Consider the following 19891-nt stretch of genomic DNA (forward strand, 5'->3'; position numbering starts at 1 on the left):
CCAAGCAAAATCCTTCTAAATTCTAAACTACAGATATGAAAGTACTCTAGACGATCATAATAGTTGAATATGAAAGTATTTGATCCGATTCTAAATATTGACGATTTAAAAAAAGATTTTTCCCCTGTCCAGTTCTGCGTTCTGTTCCCCCGGCAGTTCTGGGACATTGCTTTTGATTTCTTTTCCAGTCTTATATTTTAGATCCTCTTGTTATATAGCTATAAAAGAACTCATTATTTTATATTTTTTTTGGAAATATCTCCTAACTATTTTTTTGATAATTTCATTGGCATCATTGAATTTGATTATTTGATCAATTGTCATAATATCTAGAAGTTGAATTATTTTCTTAAATTTCGTGCGTCTCCCACATCTTAATATTATCCTCAGCTTTGTTTTGTATTATTTGGAGTCTCTTTAGATCTCCTTTATTACTTAAATATGAAATACTGAAGCAATGATCAATGTAGGGATCTATAATACTTTAAATATCAACAGAGAGGTTTTAATGTCTAGTTTAATCCTTATCTTTCCTAATAGGGAAACCTCTTTTGCAAATTTCTCAATAGTATAGCCTGAATTTTTTTGAATGAATGATCTGAAACAATGGACTTCTGTTTATTGTTAAAATAGTTAAATAAATAGTTTTTTTTTTTATTTTTATTTTTTTTAAATTTGGACTCCTGTATTTTAGTGGCCTTACGTGTCATGTACAAGGCTAAGGTACTCGGAAAAAATTGTTTTTGTTAGTCTTGGAAATGGGATGTTTGATCACTGATTTTGGTTTATTACCTTTATAAGTCCAATCACCATTGTTGCAAAGTCCAAGAACAATAGCGCGTGATAACTACTTTTAACTACAGTGTGAATATCTGTTAAGAATATTCCATCTTTCCTGCATTCTGTTTCAAGATTATGGCGTTGTAAACTGATAAATGGGCACTGAAATAACAGATGTTCGATACTCTGTGAAGAAATATCATCGCATAGACAATAGTCATCATTCCTTAATTTAAACCTATATACATAATTTCTCATAGCTCCGTGTCCGGTAAAGATTTGAGTCGTTTCGAAAGTACTTTGGTGATGATGACGGAAGTTTGCTGCATCAGCCAGCGTTGGGAAAAACATTTTAGTGATTTTACCCGTAGAAAAAGAGCGGTAATGATCCTCCTAACGCTGCTGCGTATTTTATTAAAGCTAAGGGGAAATTCTGAGAAGAAAGGTGCCGTTCTTTTACAAGTTGCGGCTCTTGCTCGATCATCCGCTCTCTCATTTCCTTCGATACCAGCATGTCCTCTTATCCAGCATATTTGAATAATCATCCCTCTGATTTTTAGATGCTTAATTTTACCTGAATATCTACAATTAATGGATTTACCGACCGAGTATCAGTCATAGCCTGAACGCCCGAACGACAATCTGATAATATTTTTGCAATAACCCACCTCTGGTGGTTTTTTTAATAACCATTCGAGAGCTTCTCGTATGGCGAGTAGTTCAGCCTGAAAAACTGAGCAGAAATCGTCTTATTTAAATGATCTGCCTGGTAATTCTTTATCACCCTCAAAAGGAACGAATGCCAATGAAATTAATGTTTGCCACTGTAAAAAAAAACCCTTTTTTTGTTTAAAAATGAAAATAAATCAATTAATAAAATAAAATCTAATTTTGTACGGGACGTAAAATCAAAAAGGTACATAATATTTGCAAATCTTTCAGATTCTTACAACTGTTTATTAAATGACAACCTTTCATTCCAATAAATTGAATATTTCTATCTAGAAATAGTCACGGTAATAAGAGCTAACAGTACATCAATCTTTACCTTTTCTAACCACAAAACAAACAGCTTTAGCTTTTCAAAATGAAAACATAATCACCGCCTTCAGAGCAAAGGAAAAGGTATAAAACAAAGAAATCTTCATTAGATTATTTAGTATTCACTATTTATTTACAAGATTCATACAAAACTGTTGTTGAAATCAAGGGCTTAAAATGGCCATGAAACAGTCATTTTTTCTTCTATCTTTATTGTTAATAGTTCAAATTTTAACTTTTTCACGGTGTTACAGTGTAGTTAAGCGGTTTCCGGTTGTGGATTTGAATCCAGAAGAACGTAAAGAGGATGTTGGTTTGCTGGAGGTTTCCAAACCGGAAGAAGCCTTTTTCGGAGTGTACTCTGAGTGTGTTTTGTATCTTTCTTTTGCCTGCATTCAGAAGAGAACTCTAAAATATCTCAATGGAATAAACAAGCAAGACGAAATACCTATATTAGGGAAATACCTTGGTTTTAGTAAGTATTAAAAAAATGATAATGTTAACAATCACGTTATTAATTTACTTTTTTACAATTAAATGTTTAATGAGGTCTAAAACACTTATTTTTTAACGAAATATTTTTTTTATTGCCTACCCGCCTCACTAGGTAGCCCTTTATTGAGGCAAGAATTACTCGTATGCAACTCACTACAACATTATACATGAAATCTTCCACGTTGCGATAGATCTTCTTTTTTTCATTTAATCCATCTTTTTTCCTTCTTTGATTCCCTGAATTTCCGCGGCAAGCAATTGAAGACTCTTGGTCGGAAGAACAGGTGATTTCATTGTCCATACACCGTTAGATATTTTGGTATTTTAATAAGTTATTTACCTGAAGACCTCGTTGAAAAGTCTTAATAAATTAATTTTTTGACAATCTTTAATAATTAGGAAAGTTTGTTTGCTGGGGACTTTTGCGGTGTGATGGCTGAGACGCTTGACTCATGAATGAAAGGTTCCGGGTTCGACTCCCGGGGAGAACAAAAAAAGTGGCATTTTTCTCAATCCTGGGTATTCTGTGCTATAATTCACCACTCTTTTTTATTAATTTAATGTACAATACAGCACTAGTACCAATAACAATATACATAAATTATATAATTAGGTATCTAAAAAAACCTGATAAAAAATCACTATGGATTATTAAGGTCCATAAAAACAAAAATAAACAATGACGAAAATGTCACTAATACACACTATGATACATAGTTAGGAGAAGAAGAGTCTAATGCTGGTAATCCCAGCATGGAAAAGATCCAAATCTTTCGGTAGGCTGTTCAACAGACTAATCATTCTCCCCACAGGCATCATCGATGGTAAATTTGTCGTGCATTCTGGAAGAACAAATGGTCTGTGTTGCCTAGCTCTTAAATAGTTGCTCGGTACATATAATGGTTACCTGGCCTGTTAGGAGGCAACAGAAATAAAAAAAAGAAAACAGTCTCTTGTACTCTTATTTCATTCAATTTATGTTACACTAGCTTCTACCCACGGCTTCGCTTAAGTTGTATTAGCGAAGTTTGACGTTAACAAAAAATAATCTTTCTGTTTGATTGTTAATTGTTTAAGAGCTTTGTCAATCACTCATGAATAAATATTTACCAATTAAAAGTTATGCCATCCTTTTTCCAAAGTTTATCCGAAAGGTTTTTACGTGCTTTCATGACACAAGAAGGCATTTAGGTTTCGATTCTAAACGTCACGCCTGGCGTCGAAGAACGACTAAATTCTTCGACATAGCACATCATTTTTCAGCTATTTCTTTTCCGTCCAAGTTGCCAGACTTTGGAATGAGCTACCTCTTTATATAAAAAATGCACCTACATATCTAGCCACCTTCAAGAAACGCCTAAATCATTATTATACATCCACAGAGCTCCTACTATACTGAACTCCTTGAGTTTTTGCTGCTTTTTTTTCTCTAATAAATATTTTTTTCTCTTCCTGGTTCCTCTTTCTCTCTCTTACCAAACTCATTATCTGATCCTTCATTTCTCATAATTTAATATGTATAACCTAATGTACTTTTAAAATAAAATATATTAATGTTAATATGTGCCAACCTTATCTCCCAATTAAAAAACAGTTGTAATTTTTAATTAATTGGGTTTCTTTTCATTTTATTTTAACATATTTATGTATATATCTTTTGATATATATTTATGGTTTTTTAACACAAAATTTTGACCAATTTCTTATATTGGCCAGTCTGTTTTTTGGTTGTCTGGAAAATGTTGCTTTGAACGATAAGCCCGCCAAAAAACCTATTCCTTGTACTCGTTTCAAATAAATAAATAAATACCCGTTGGGCATGTCTGAGCGCATGGTCATGAGTTGAGTGTTTTGAGGGCTCGGGGCATATCTGTATGTATTAATATGTCAATGGATGGGTGGATACGATTCTTTTTTTTTAAATAATGCTCGTATCCGACAATTTGTCCCTTTTTATTCTTTTGAAACCTTCCTTAATTTTATTCCTTTGAAAACAAAATTATTTTGACCATGACTTGTAAGGAATTTAGGAATGTTTATATTATTTTGGTATCTGAATGACTTATTCATCTCAAATTTGTTTTTTTTTATTTAAAAAAAATTTGTTTTGTAGATTTTTTTTTGTAAATAGTGTCTACTGAATGAACTTTAAATAATTTACAGATTTTTCCGTATTGAATATTGGAGGTTTCTTTAAAATTACTTTGATTATTATGTTTTGTACTATTTTAAGAGGGTTTAATATATTAAATATATATAAAAACCCCCCCCTTTTGCCGCGCGCATGCGTGAAGTTGCTGTGTAATGTTGCCAGATTGCGAAAAATATAATCATAACATAAACGTAAGATAAGTTTATTTAAAAAAAAAAAACAATTTGTTAATTTCTCTAAAATTTTATTGTACACGCGGAAACATTTATTTACACAGGGTAGGTAAGTAAAGGGTAATTTAATCAATGAACTTTGAACTTAAACATAAAACAAATTTTATGCATATTTTTGTGTCATGTTAAATAATATTTTATGTTTTATAGATAATGTCTGTCAAATGTCCACCGAGGCATTGTTTAATCCGAGAGGTCATATTTTCATTAGTTTTCTCATAAGATGAGCAAAGTAGCGTAAAAAAATTGACTACCCTGGCAACACTAACAAAACATCCATTTTGTTTTCTTTGACAATCTGACAGATAGAAAAATAATTATATTTCTAAGTAATGCATTTGCTACTTACACCTGAAATGTGATCCAATCCAGTTTCTTTAAGATCCCAGCAGTATTTTTACTCTTTAAAACGACACAACACGGCATTATTAAATTCAAATCGGGAGTTGCGTATTGAGTGACGTCTAAAAAAAAACTAATGGATCAAAACGCTGAACTACTCCTTTAAGAGTATGCGGTTTCTGGACTTTTCTTAATTCTATGGTCTAACCTATGTTGTTGAAAAAATATTCTTTTTTAGTTAAAACAAGAGAAAAGCGCGACGATGTCATAAGTCGCAAATCCGACACGGGCGAAACAGCTGTCAAAAATCCCCACTCCTCTCTTTCTGAGATGATTGACGATACTGTCGATGATTTTTTCAAAACCCATGTACTGAGGGTGAGGTACGGTAACGCGTCCAAAGAAGACGTCGATGTAGGTAGGATGGTGGACATTTCTGAAGGAAGAAAGAAGAACAAGGGAGACGGTGGAGGGGGCGACGGGGGCAAGAAGAAAATGATGATGATGGGAATGATGATGATGAAAATGAAAATGATGATGGTAAGTTAAAAAACTCAAATATTTGGATTCGTACCAACATGCTTAGGTTCTTTTAAGCGTACACATTAGACACGTTTTATTATTTTATTTATGCGTGAAAGTACGATTTTTTAAATATGAGTTACAAAAAAATCCTAAAAAAACCGTGCAAATTTAAAAAAATAAATAAAAACCATCCTCTGAATCCGTCCCCAAATTTAGCACTCGGGCAAAGAAATTTCAGGTTTCTGGGCCCCAAAATATTCAATATGTTGCCCAAAGATTGCAAAACCATGACTCGGATTCAATTTAATAAATTTGTATAAAAATGGTTACTGGGTTTAGGTCGAGAAAAATTGGAAAATTTACTTAAAATACATTCCTAAATAATAAATTAATATTGTATAACTTTATAGTAAATTAAAAAGTAGGTTTTTGATTATTTTTTGCATAAAAATATCTGCCTTAAAACAGGTTGTACCTATTTTTATTTATATCACTACAGAGATGGGTAGAATTTTTGTTTCAAGATTATGGATATTCGAGCGTTTACAGGGCTTATGACCTGTCATAGGTTGGGTTCAAGTGGCCACTTTTATGTAGGTACTACAACATTCCCCATTCCGCTTATTAGCGAATATCCATATCGGTGACATTTTTGGTTTTTGTATATATGTTATGAAACAAGGAAAGCTTTCGCTAGCGCGTTTGGAGCGCCATCTATGTATTTGATATTGAGGTTAAGTATTAAAGCAAATTACTTCATTACTTTACTAGGTTGTACCTAGTTAGGCAGACTAGACATGATCCAGAAAAACATATTACCTAAGTGTGTATGTAGTAGATAAAGTAATTGTTAATTTTGTTAATAAACTTTGATTATTATTATTATCCAGTCGAAAATTTTCAAAAACTAAAATCTTCTTTCTTAAAAGTTTCTAAAAAATCATAACTCGAAAACTACGCAAAATCCCGGAACATGTATGGATGATTCGGATAAACTTCAATATGAGGCACCTACGTTTTACCTTTGGACGTCATTTCTCCGGTCACCCTGTACGTTTCGTTGTTTGTTGGTTAACCAAATAAATAAACTTAACACCACCCACCCCTCAATTTTCAAAAAGCTTTCTGCTGTTGTACTTTCAGTTGATCCCAGCAATGATGGGCATGATGGGAATGATGTCATTCAAAGGAATGATTTTTGGTCTAATTTCTCTCATCATTTCAAAGGTCAGTAAACGTTTTTTTCTCTGAATAATAAACGAATTTTTTTTCAAATTATTATGAAAATATTTTTTTTTTTTAGTGTTACACAATTTTACTATCTTAATATTGAGGAGTGGACGAGGTGTAAAGAATATCTCGTCCTAGGAGGAGGAAAATTTAATGTGGACTGTATTGTTTGGAAAAGAAGGTTGCGCAACTCCACCAACCTGCTTATGATGAAGCATGACGTCTTTTTAAAAATTATATTAGAGTTGCACTATTTTTTACCTTGAGCATAATTGTAGGGTCCATAGTCCATAATCGATACACACGCGTATTAAATTAGTTCACCTGAAGTAGACTAATGACCGACGATGCAATGGCATCATTCTCCATCGAATCCAATATATTCGTATAATGTAACTCTTATAGTATTGCACGTTAAACTGGGAGCTTTGTTCTGCAGTACGTTGACATTGTCCTTAAGAAATTAACAACAAAGGAACGTCGTCTGTAAAGAGACCATATGACGCAACGGCAGTCAGTTAGCCCGTTCAGTCAGTCAGCCCAACAAGTTCAGTTCAGTAAGTTAGATCAGCTCGACGACGTCACTTAGTTCTAGCATGTAGTTCAAGTGCAGTCTCTTCAACCCATCGTCACTGCTACGCTTGCGCTACACAACCAAGTGCTGTATCTTATTCACCATGGCATAAATACGCAATAACCAGCAACCTCGTGTTTTCTCTGTCAATCTCTAACTGGGGTAGGAACTTCAACTCTCAGCAACCTATTTCTACATAATAAACAAGGCTTTTATTTTAAAAAAGAGGATTTTTCTGCAGTTAAATAACTACAAATTTTAGCAAAGTTTTTGGGATCGGGAAGGATATTCTAGAGTATGTCAATCAGGAACTTCTCAGTATTTGCTCATGGGGAGAGAAAAACCAATCAAAACTCTTCAGGAGAAGCCGACCTGTTGACACTAGTCAAAAGGCCTTCCGTTCCACTAGAAGAGTGTTGGGCATTTTCTTCCCTACTTTGGTTTATTTTACCAATTGCCTGCACTATTTTGACCATGTATAATACAACCTTTCGTATGAGTTCTTTATTACCTATCACCGATGGGATGTCGATAAGATCTCCACTCAGGCTTCTGCATCGCGCCTCCAGCTGTTTTCTTTGAAAACTGAAAAAAGGGCAATGCATCAACAGGTGAGGGACATTTTAAGGAATTTCGCCGTCGCATGGGCAGCTGTCGATCTCGGAGAGCTTGAAACAATGCAGGTAGCTTATGAACCCCGTCATGACCCGTGAGCATCTGGGTGAGTTTGTAGCCAGCTTTCTGCATTCTCCTGAAATCGAAGGCATGGAAAATTGTAGGAATCGAAGGCATAGAAAAACATTATTGTAATACTTCCGGTAGGTTAACTCAAATAACGATCGTTCCAGAGTTTAAGGGTCCGGCTTCTAGTTTTCCATTTGGCAAAACTGAGTGGGAAATTGGTGAAATCGAGGGCTGTCTTCTTGAGCGTAGCTTCCCGAGCCTTTTCATCAGCCTTTTCGTTGTTAAGGATTCCGCAGTGTCCCCTTATCCAGCCGATGTACATGTCCTAGTGTCTGTATCGTAACTTCTGAATATCTAATCTGATGTCCATTACAATAGGATTGACCGAATTTTGGTGAGTTATTGCATGGACGCCAGATTTGCAATCTGTCTGTTTGGTATATTTTTCAAAACATAGACCAGGGCGTGACGTGTGCTAGAACCTGGCTGCTGAAACTGGCGGTCATGAGACGCTGGCACAGATAGCTTGGAGTTGGCGGTCTAAATGGCTGGCACAGCTTGCTCGATGAAAGATTTGTTAAGCACTTCACTTGGTTGAGGTTCGATTAGTACTGCAATTTCAATGTTGTTACCGGCAATCACACGTAGAATTATTGTTGCGTGGAGTGCGCTAGGAAATAGGAAGGACAGGTAGATATATAAAAAAAATAGTTGAGCGTTGATCGGAACATTTACAAAAACACTACTACAGTTTTTGGAGAGTACTCCTCCCGTCGACGGTTGATACAAAACAAATTTAGTAGATTTATCTAGTTATTACTTCAACATTTGGATTAAATTAAAGTGAAAAAATATAAAACCACGTGTGGAAGAGGTTAAAAAAATAATAAAATTCAAACTGTCTAGTTTACACATATTTCGCGACTCATTTTACACAATGTGTTAATAAATATACAATATCTTACAGATCTTGTTGATTCTTAAGCTTATGGGATCCGGCGGTGGCAAAATGGGAATGGGAGGGGGAACACACGGTGGAGGGGATGCAGTAAGTATAAAAATACATGTTAAAAGGTTTTGTCTTTTATTTTATTTACAAATGTTACCAAATTAATAAAATTACGAGCTCATTGCTAGAAATCAACATTTTGTCATATTTCTCTCACAACATAAGATTTTATTAGAAGATCCCCAATTTCGCCACGATTTTGTTTTTTCTTCTTCAAGTGCATGCTTGGAAGATTTATATTGGCGTATTTATCCTTTCAAATACGTTTAACACAGATAAGTGCGTTATCTTTTCTGTATTAATATTAAGACCCAAACGCAGACGAGCGGAGATTTCTGACAGTCTGTCAACAATTTTCAAAAGATAAACCAGTAAACAGATATTTTAAGAAGAAGCGCATAGTTTGCATACTCCAAGTAGCATAACTTAAGGGAAGTCCTCCTCGATACCTCGGCCAGGTGGTGCTGCGGCGGACCTGACTTGGACACGTGCTGCTAGTGCCCCAGAAGAACTTTAGGGCCTCTTCATCACACCTGTGTCAAAGTGTGTGTTAAAAGGGCGTTGATGATGATCATTCTGCCTCTTTCGGCGGAACTAAGAAACGCGCCATTGACATGGGAAGAAACGAGAGTACTAGCTGGTCATAAGGTCTCCCGAAAGCATCTGGTGATATCCACAAGCTCCACCTAAGAGCCAATGTGGAAAAAGAAGACTAAGAAGTTATGCAGTTTCTTTTCGTGTAATGAAAGAATGTTTATTTATTGTATGTATTCTAATTATTTTTAGACCATGTGGATGCCAAGTGGAGGAAGCAGTGGGGGCTGGAATGCTGGGGGTAAGATTTTTGTAATTCAAATTAAAATAATGTAACGATATTTTGAGTATGTTAAAATTTAAGGGTATGTTTTTGTAATGCAAATTAAAATAATATGACGATCATTAGAAATAAGTAAGTTTCGTTTTTTTTTGTGTAATCTAATTTTTTCCGCTCTCTTTTCTGTATCCATAAAAAAAATTGTAATTTTATTTTATTAAGAGGCTTTATAATTTCAAAAATTAATTAATCGATTAATGAATTAATTTATTTAAAGAATTTACCCGCTATGCCTCATTTAGAGGCATGTCAGCAGGTAGGAAAGAGGGAATATGGGAGGAGGTTATGAAAAATACACCACAAATACCCAGACCAATTGAGAAAAACATATTTGTCGAATCTTTTTCTTGCAACTGGCGGGAATCGAACCCGCGACGCCAGTTTTACAGTTAGCCGTCTTACCAACTGCGCCACGGTGCTAATAAATAAAATGCTGAACTTTCTTGGTATTTGATCTAGATGGACAGATTTTTAAAATAAAAATAATTTTATTATTAGAGAATATGAAATTCGGCATTTTCAGACTTCATATTCTAGCTAAACATATTTATGAATATTAAATTTTATCATTGCATTCATTTTAAATAATCATTAATGAGTTAATTTGTTTGATTTTATATGTTGGCAGGTGGATCTGGAGGAGATGGATATGGGAGTGGTGGCGGCGGAGGAGGTGGAAGTAGCGGGGGAGGTAGCGGTGGGTACAACGCTAACGGTGATTGGCAGAGCAGAGCAGGGTGGGAACTGCTGAGAACTCCAAACATCCTTCAAGCAAGAGAGATGAAGGAACCTAAAACAGTTCCAGCACAATCAGAAAACCAAGATCTCGACAAACAACCAAAAGAAAATGAACAATTAGACGATAAGAATGATAAAAGCAAAAGAGACAAAAGAGACACTCACAGAAAAAACCATATGGAAAACCTTAGAAAATTACCGTCAATTAATTTAAGTACAAATAGCCTCATATCATCTACGGGGAAGGGCAATGAACATTTTAGACAAAAAAGAGAGACTCAATCGGATGATCATAATGGGAACATTTTTTACAGAATGAAAAGAACTGCTGGTGATCGTATCGTTTACGGAGATAATTTTAAAGTAACCTCTTTGTTTCCACCGACTAAAATAACTAATCAATCTGATGAATTAAGCAAGTGGCCTAATAATATTTTAAAGCGAGATGTTTTTGTACCTCAACCAAAAAAACAAAATTTACTGTCAAATTCACCAATAATTGATTATTCAAAAGAAAATTATGTAAAAGGACTGAATTCTTATCAAAATATACTGAATACATTAAATGTTTACGATACACCCATAGATGAACGTGACAGTTCTTCAAGAAAACTATACCAAAGCAATGATGAAGAAACTGATGAATTATTTGAAAATGATTTAGAAAATCATTACGTCAATGAGATTGGATTTGAGGATACTGATTCAAATGAACAAATAGAGCAGTTTGATGATCATTTCAATGATCAACTGCCATCGGATGATTTTACAAGTGCTCCATCCGAAGATTCAAAAAATAAAATTAAAGTCAAGCCGCCGAAAATCAAACGAGACAAAAAGAAGAAAAACAAGAAAGGACATCATAGTTCCGATGATGATGAAGATGATGATGATTCTGAAACAATTGGACCGTATCTCAAAGGATTAGGTGAAGTTTTAGAAGAAAATCAGTGGGACTGACTATTACGGGTGTTTGGTGTAGACCAATTGTGTACTTTGATTGATGATAACATAGGTTCAACGTATTTATTTATATTTTAGAAGTTAACTTGAGGTAGTTAAATAGTTATAAATGATAATCTATGAACTGTTATAAAGATTTAAAAAAAAAGAACAAATGTCTGTTTTTTTTCCAACTACCCACTTAGATATATTGAGGCCACTTATATACAGGGTGTTTTTTAAACCCTGCCACATCTGAAACCACAATGATCAGTATGGGCAAGAAAACATTTTACCATTTTTAAAAAAATATTTAGAACAAAGAATTTGTTTTTAAATTAAATATTTAAAAAAACAAATTGTTGTTTACTTCTGCAGGGGAAAAGTGAGGGGAGCGCGGCGCAATATTAAATTCCCCCCTCCCTCTCCTCGTTTCACCCCTGCAGAAGTAAGCAACCATTTCCTTTTTTTGATATTTTATTTTTAAAATTTTATTCGTTCTATAATATTATTTGATTGTGCCAATATGTCTTCTGGCTCATACTGATCATCGTGGTTTTGGATGTAACAGGTTTTAATGAACACCCTGTATAAATAAATCATTTAAATTTTTTTGAATTTGTAATTTAAGTAAAACAATTTACTTTGTTATCACATGCTACGGATTTATTCAAATGATTTAAAAAACAAGTAGGTTTTAAGATTTTTCCGAAACATCGCTACACTCTCAAAAATATATTATCCTTAGGGATTACATAACAAATGTCTAATAAGCGCTAAACTTGGTGTGCGAAAAAAGTGCCTTATGCACCATCTGGTGAGGAGATGGCTTGATCTTCTTCTTGTGGCCTATCAAGTACCCGACGTTAGCAATCACTTCTAAAAAGGTCTCTCCGTCTTGCGCTGCCCGGAACAACTCCTGCAATCACTTCTAAAAAGGTCTCTCCGTCTTGCGCTGCCCGGAACAACTCCTCCACTCACTTAATTCCGGTCTAGTCACTTGTGTTGCGCAGCCAAGACGTTTGCCTTCTGCCAGATTTACGTTGTCCCTCAATCTTGATTTTGCCAGTAGTGTCTTGACAATTTGATGTTCCTCTGTGATTTCGTATAGATACGTATTGTTTTTCTTCTGTTGCTTTAATGCATCAACATGCCTATACAACTATAGGGCAAATTATTATAATATTTCCTATATGTATTTGGGTTTTGTGTCGTTGTTTGATTTGTTTGTATTGCTACATTTTTCTTCCATTCCGAGGCGGGATCTGGAGCGTGCGGCCGCGGTCTCAATTTGGAACTAACACTGTATTCCTTCACTGTCATACTGGGAAATTAGAAAAAGGTGATTGTGCTGACCATGTGTATTTGATAGATCATAAATTGACAATACTGCAGTGAGGGGTGCAATGAAAGCTTTTAAAGTTTCTTTGTTTTGTCATTTCCGCGGTTCGATTGTAAAAAAATATTGCATTTTCGCTTAGTTAGTTTTTAAAAATTTATATTGATATGTGAATATACAAGTCTTTATAAACAGTTTCGGGAAAGGGGTAGACGCTTTCATTGTCCCTCAATCTTGCCATCAGTATAATTTTTTTTTCATACTAGCTTCCACACGGATGAGACCCAGAAAGGAAATCGTATTCTCTGTTTCAACTAGCTCTCCACAGGACTTCTCCATTGCTGACTAATTATGATAATTAACCAAAAAAAATAAAGACGAAAAAAGACTAGAGGCCTTTGAGATGTGGTGCTAAAGAAAAAAATTAGGAGTTTTCTGGAGAGACCACATCACTAATGACAAGGTTCTCAGCAAAATCGAAGAAGGGAGGCACCCAGCTCCCTTGAGGTGATTTTCACAAAAACGGCGCTATATAAATTATCCAAATATATATATATATATATAATCAAAACTATCTCAGAGAGGCGAGCCCAATGGACCGGCCACATTATACGCCATGAGGGTCTCCTGCATGACATACTAGAGGGAATGGCTGAGGGGACAAATCACAGAGGGCGCCCCCGACGGGAGTATTTGGAGCAAGTGTGCGAGGATTTAAACTGCGCCTCGTATGTCGAGCTGAAGAGGGCTGCAGAGAATAGAGACCAATGGAGGAGGAGATGCAGGACTTTGCTGCAAACCAATCCTCAGGATTGAAACTGTGAAGAAGAAGAAGAATTAACCTCAAATAATGTTTTGTACAAGTTTATTGAAATACAAAATTGTTTTATTACTAACAAAATATAAATAAAAATATAAAAAATTATGTGACCCTAGTCACAATGTTAAAGAAAATAAAATCGTTTTGCTTTAATTTTCTAATATGCATATTTTTGTGTATATAATATTCTGTGCTGCTCAATTGGGAGAATCATTATCGCGCTTCTTCTACGTGTAAAATCACTAAAATGTTTTTCCAAACGCTGGCTGATGCAGCAAACTTCCGTCATCATCACCAAAGTACTTTCGAAACGACCCAAATTTTTACCGGACACGGAGCTATGAGAAGTTATCTATATAGGTTTAAATTAAGAAATGATGACTTTTGTCCATGTCCATGCGAAGATATTTCTTCACAGACTATCGAACATCTGTTATTTCAGTGCCCATTTTTCAGTTTACAACGTCATAATCTTGAAGCAGAATGCAGGAAGGATGGAATATCCTTAACAGATATCCACACTGTAGTTAAAAGTAGTTATCACGCGCCATTGTTCTTGAACTTTGCAACAATGGTGATCGGACTCATAAAGGTAATAAACCAAAATCAGTGATCGAACATACCATTTCCAAGACAAACAAAAACGATTTTTCCGAGTACCTTATTTTTGTACATGACACGTAAGGCTACTAAATACAGGGGTCCAAATATATTTTTAAAAAATAAATTTAAAAAAACAGCTTAATTCATTTAAACAATTTTAATTACGCGTTTGATCCACTATTTAGAGTTAAAAATAATGAAAACATGTATGATATAAAAACGTATCTACCTATTCAAATTTAAATATATTGATGACCAAACATTATTTCAAAAACCGGCTTTGTCTAAATATTCTAATTAACCCTTTTGATGCTGCATGCGCTCTTAAATAAATGAGTTCTTCATAATGTTGATAAAATAAAATAAATCGTAATGGTAAGACCGGATAATAATCGGAAATCTTACTAAAAAACATTCTAATATAATAAATGGTATATTTAAATACTGTATAACTTTATAATAAATTAACAAGTAATCTACTAATATATCTAGTAGTCATGTTATTGTTTATTTTTGCATAAAAATGTCTGCCTTAAAACAGGTTGTACCTTGTTAGGCAGACTAGACATAACCCAGAGAAATCTATTGCCTAAGTATGTATGTAGTAGATAAAGAAATTTTAATTTTTCAAACGCTAGGGGGGCTCCAAGTTCGATTCCCGGCAAGGTCGCAATAACGAAATGTTACGTTTTTTTTTATTTTAAAAGTAATTAAGCTCTTAAAATACTGTTGAGTAAAAAAAATATTTTTTTGCCAATTAAAAGTAGGATAAAAAATATGTTTAAATTTGTAATTTTGGATTCCCGCAAAAACGCTCATTCCATTGGCATGCCTCTAATACTACACGATTCATGTTTATTTATTCCTGACCATTCAAATTAGCTTATAACATTGTAACGAATCATGACGTCACAACTTTCAAGGTCAAACATGTCGCATGTTTCTAGCGACGTTTTTTTTTTTTTTTATTTATGAATGATAACATTTCTCCACAATTTAACATATTTATTACAGCAATTTACAAGTAATTATTCATACAACAAATTAATTAAGTAGTAAAAGTAAACATATATATTTTTTATTTTTGCTGTTGGTTCATCTAAACTGCCTAACTAGGGATAGCTACCCCGTTCTAAGGCAGTAAATTATGTATTTTATAATAATATTAAAAAGTAATTACAGTTTTATCATTATGTGTGCTTTTTCAGTCTTAAAAGTAAACAATAAATATCCAGAGAAAACATAAATAATACAAAAATCTCTATATCCTAAGTCCTAAGTCATTACTAGTAAAACAAGAAACCAGCTTACGTCCTTCTACATCGGACAACAATTTCTCTGACTTGATTTTAAAAATACAATTAATTATTCTTAATCAAACGTGTGAGCACGTGTCGCTCCGAAGCCGGTCGGTTATACAGTTTTATTTTTATTGATTAAAGTTGTATAAGAAACTGCGATAAATTTTGATTTTGGTGAGTGTTTGGATTTCTAGGGATACGAAAATTATATGCAATAACCTTTTAAATCGACTTTATAATTTTGCTCACGTCAAAGGGTTAACATCATTTTCCAACTCAAAAAAGAATAATCGTTATCGGCACCTTTACATACAGAAACATGATATTATAATGGTAATTATATTCAACACTCATTGCGTCTTTAACTAAAAAAACTAGGGGTGTTCTGTGTTGCAATTTATTTATTTATTTCTACGGCATTTGCCTTTGTCAAAGTATAAAATTATATTGAAAAACAATTATAATGAAACAAAACACCTGTACACAAGGATATAAAGTATAATGACATAAGATAAAATCAGCAAAAAATAAAGACACAATAAAGGAAAAATATAATTAGAAATTATAACATGGGTATGCAGCAAATTAACAATAAATAATGATTAACAAATTACAACAGGGAATGAGAATACCTTAAATAAGGAAATATGGAAGTCTAGGCATTAACAGGGCTTATGACCTGTCAATGGCTGGTTTAAGTGGCCACTTTACATACTGTGTAACATTCACCATTTTGCCTATGTTTGAATCATTCCCTGTTGTAATTTGTTAATCTTAACGAATCCCAAGGGGGTGAAATCCAGTATTTTGTCTACAAACATTTAGACAAACTCAAATATTGTAATAAAACCAACTGGTCCAAGAAGAAGTTTAAAAAAATTTGAAAATTATTTTCAGGCGTTGCCTAGTACGTGAAATAATTCAGTCAAATGAATCTCTTCACAACAATGAAGGTTTCAGCTCTTTAACTTCACTAAAATCAACAAATTGAAGAATTAAAGAAATATGGATGTTCAAACATAGGCAAAATAGCGAATGTTACACAGTGTGTAAAGTCACCACTTAAACTACCCATTGACAGGTCATAAGCCCTGTAAATGCCTAGACTTCCATATCCCCTTTTTCAAGGTATTCTCATTCCCTGTTGTAATTTGTTAATCTTAACGACTCTCAAGGGGGTGAAATCCAGTATTTTGTCTACAAACATTTGGACAAACTCAAATATTGTAATAAATAAAGATATTAAACATAAAAAGTATTGAAGTAACAGGGGCGATGTATTATAGTATAAACAGTAAAACAAGTATAACACTTAGTACATTTTTATAATTTAGAAAAGAAGTAATAAAATAAAATAAATAAAACAACTTTGTTTTTAACCACTAATTTTTATTTTTCACCGACCGGTTTCAAAGCAAACAAGCTTTTTCGTCAAGGTTTACGTAAGTAATGAATTGATTTATTTGTAGGGTTACTAATAAATTTGAAAGTATCGCACCAATCAAGTCACTTTATTGCTCCCTGGTTAGAAGTCGTTTAGAATATATTTCTCCAGTCTGGTCGCCCCATTATCGTGTACATTCTGATTCACTCGAGCGCGTCCAGAAGAAATTTCTAAAATATATTAATTTTAAACTTCATATTCCAGCTGCTTTATTTAATTATAATCAATTGTTGTCTTCGGCAAATCTTTTAAGACTTTCTGATAGAAGAATCCTAACTGACCTAATATTACTTTTTAAGGTGATCAATTCATTAATTGACAGTCCAGATTTGCTGGAGTTGGTGTGTTTCCGTGTACCTGGTCGACATACCCGCCACAGATCTCCATTTTGTTCTGCAAGTTCTAGAACCAACTATCACATGCACTCGCCTATCCCTAGGCTCCATAGATATGGCAATCAGTATGAGGACAAGGCTGATATATTTGGTTCTGGACTTGATAGTTATAAAACGAGTCTGAATTCTTTTTTTCTCACGCAATATTATTCTTAAACTTTTCTTTATATTTAAAAATGTTTTTCCTTATTTTGTTTTTTCATATTTATGTATTTATTTCGTTAATATTTTTGGTTGCTTATGTGTATTTACCTACTTGTTACTATTGTTATAGTTATGCAATTTTATAATTTTTTGTTATGTTTTTATATTTGTATTTTTTTTCTTCATATTTATGTTCAATATATGTTAAAGGCAATTTATGCCGTTTATGTAAAATAAATAAATTCCTATTTTATTTTAATCGTGTTTACTAAATACTACACCCGGACCCAATAAATCTAGAAAAGAAGTGATTCAAAAGTATTGATTTTAATTTAGATAAATGAAATAAATCTAAGTTTCCATGTTTGTTTGCTAACACGTGGAGCCGTGGATGATTGAGCATAGTTTGAACTATGCAAATCAACAGCCAAAGAAGTATTTTGTCTCGTCCCACGCTGTCTCACATAAAAATTCACCACTATAATAGGGACCCTCTGGCTTGTTGTGGTATTTTTTTTTATTTAAATACAAAAACGAAGTTCTTTGTTTAAATTTATTTAACGTTTTGAAGATAAAAGATTAAACGAAAAAATTGTCGAAAGAACCTGAAATTTAGTTTTTTTTTTTAGTTTTTCCTTTGGCATTTCTTTTCAATCTATCTTGTTTTAAAATATTAATCATATTTTGCTTCTCTACTTCGTTGTTATATGAGTTGCAATGTACCTAAATTTTGTTTAGATTTCAAAAGGCGTAATTTGCCTGTCGAAAAGTATTTCAAGAAGCAAGTTCAGTGCCACGGAAAATATAATATAAAAGGTACTTTCTAACGCATTGCGAAAATTCGAGCATTTAATTGTAGCCCGAAGTTTCTCTAAAATTTATGAAAATATAATAAAAATGATTTCAACTCTTGCGTTGCTTCGATGTATATTCGGGAGCGAGAAAGACAATTTCACGTGTCACACGCGCGAGCAGTAAAGTTTCTAGTACTTCTCCCAAACGCCCGTTAGTAGCTCTCCGACTTTGGTTCTTTAGCCCGCGATGCGAACGTGAGCTGATGATTTATTCATGTTTTTAGCAATTCAATAAAAAATACTATCACTTTTGACTTCAACCATAAATAATAATAATTATAATATTTTTTACTAACCATAATATATACTTGTAATATGATAAAAACAAAAAAACAAAGGTGTACACAGTTAAATGGCGGACTTATTAACACTAGCATTTTTTACAGTTTGACTGACAACAATTTTTAAAAAAGGCAATTGCCTATTAGATTTCATTTTTCCGATTTTATAAAATGATCTTATTGTATAACGGGCTATATTGAAACGACGATGTTCCATTCCAGATACGATGTTCTGTTGCAATGTTCACCCTTTACCTATTAAATTCTTAAAAATTAAAATGCATGTCGTGTTGGTTTTATATGTGTGTGAAGTAACATGGTGAAGGTGTATAATGGGCTTTGCATGTTGCTTCAGTTGTTGTCTTAATGAAGAGAAGTGTACTTCTTGAAACCGGTAGACATAGAAAATCTGGTAAGTGGTTATATACAAATAATATAATAACATTTAGTAAAATGTTTGACCACAAAGTTAATGCTTTAAATATTAATTTATTTACTTTTTATTTAAACACTTTATAAACATCTACAGTTTACATACAAATTATGTAAAAGGGCGGGTATATTGCCTTAAGGTAATTTCTTCCTACCTACCCAAACCGTTCACTTTGAGAAAATCGGTAGTATATGTTCATGATAAAACAAAATATAGATGAACATTGATATATGTTTCATGAAATAAAAATTGACTAAATATCTACACTATACTATGAAAAGAGGAAGGGGTAAAGAGGGGAGAAAAGAAGGAAGAGAAAGTAAAAACTCAAATTTACAGAAAGTGACATTTCATACGTGATTTCAATGTAAATAAAGAAGGGGAGTCTCTGACATTAGTGGGTAGATTACACCATAATCGAGCGGCTACTACCGTGAAAGAGGAGGCAAAAAAATCGGTATTGAAAGGGTTCTCTCCTTACTAGAACGAAGGGTTAGCCCATGCTGTGACAGAGGTTGGAAGAGCTCCTCAGATGAACAGGCGAAGTGGGATTATTTAAAATATTGAGAAGAAGTGATAGAATGTAAATGTTACTTCTATGCCTGATACCCATCCAGTGTAGTTGCGTGCGATATTCGGTTATGTGGTCGAATTTGCG

The 19891-nt window shown here is 33.6% G+C and overlaps 1 protein-coding gene across 1 annotated transcript; it reads left to right on the top strand.

Moving 5' to 3' along the window:
- The first annotated feature begins 1938 nt into the window (after positions 1–1938).
- On the top strand, positions 1939–11637 carry LOC148282981 (uncharacterized). Its single transcript, XM_088224265.1, has 6 exons — positions 1939–2296; positions 5282–5583; positions 6712–6795; positions 9024–9104; positions 9852–9900; positions 10568–11637. Exons 1-6 carry the CDS (start codon positions 1999–2001, stop codon positions 11635–11637), a joined length of 1884 nt encoding a protein of 627 aa, XP_088080391.1. The 5' UTR covers positions 1939–1998.
- Positions 11638–19891: the final 8254 nt, after the last annotated feature.

The sequence above is a fragment of the Micrasema longulum genome, unplaced genomic scaffold (assembly GCF_059751315.1).
Source record: "Micrasema longulum isolate JH-2025_06_02 unplaced genomic scaffold, ASM5975131v1 h1tg000274l, whole genome shotgun sequence".
NCBI lineage: Eukaryota > Metazoa > Arthropoda > Insecta > Trichoptera > Brachycentridae > Micrasema > Micrasema longulum.

Excerpts from the sequence above, each read along its gene's own strand:
- LOC148282981 (XM_088224265.1), top strand. The coding sequence starts at position 1,999 with ATGGCCATGAAACAGTCATTTTTTCTTCTATCTTTATTGTTAATAGTT. Across the intron at positions 2,297-5,281 it reads AGGGAAATACCTTGGTTTTA|TTAAAACAAGAGAAAAGCGC; the intron begins GTAAGTATTAAA and ends ATTCTTTTTTAG. Across the intron at positions 9,901-10,567 it reads TGGGGGCTGGAATGCTGGGG|GTGGATCTGGAGGAGATGGA; the intron begins GTAAGATTTTTG and ends ATATGTTGGCAG.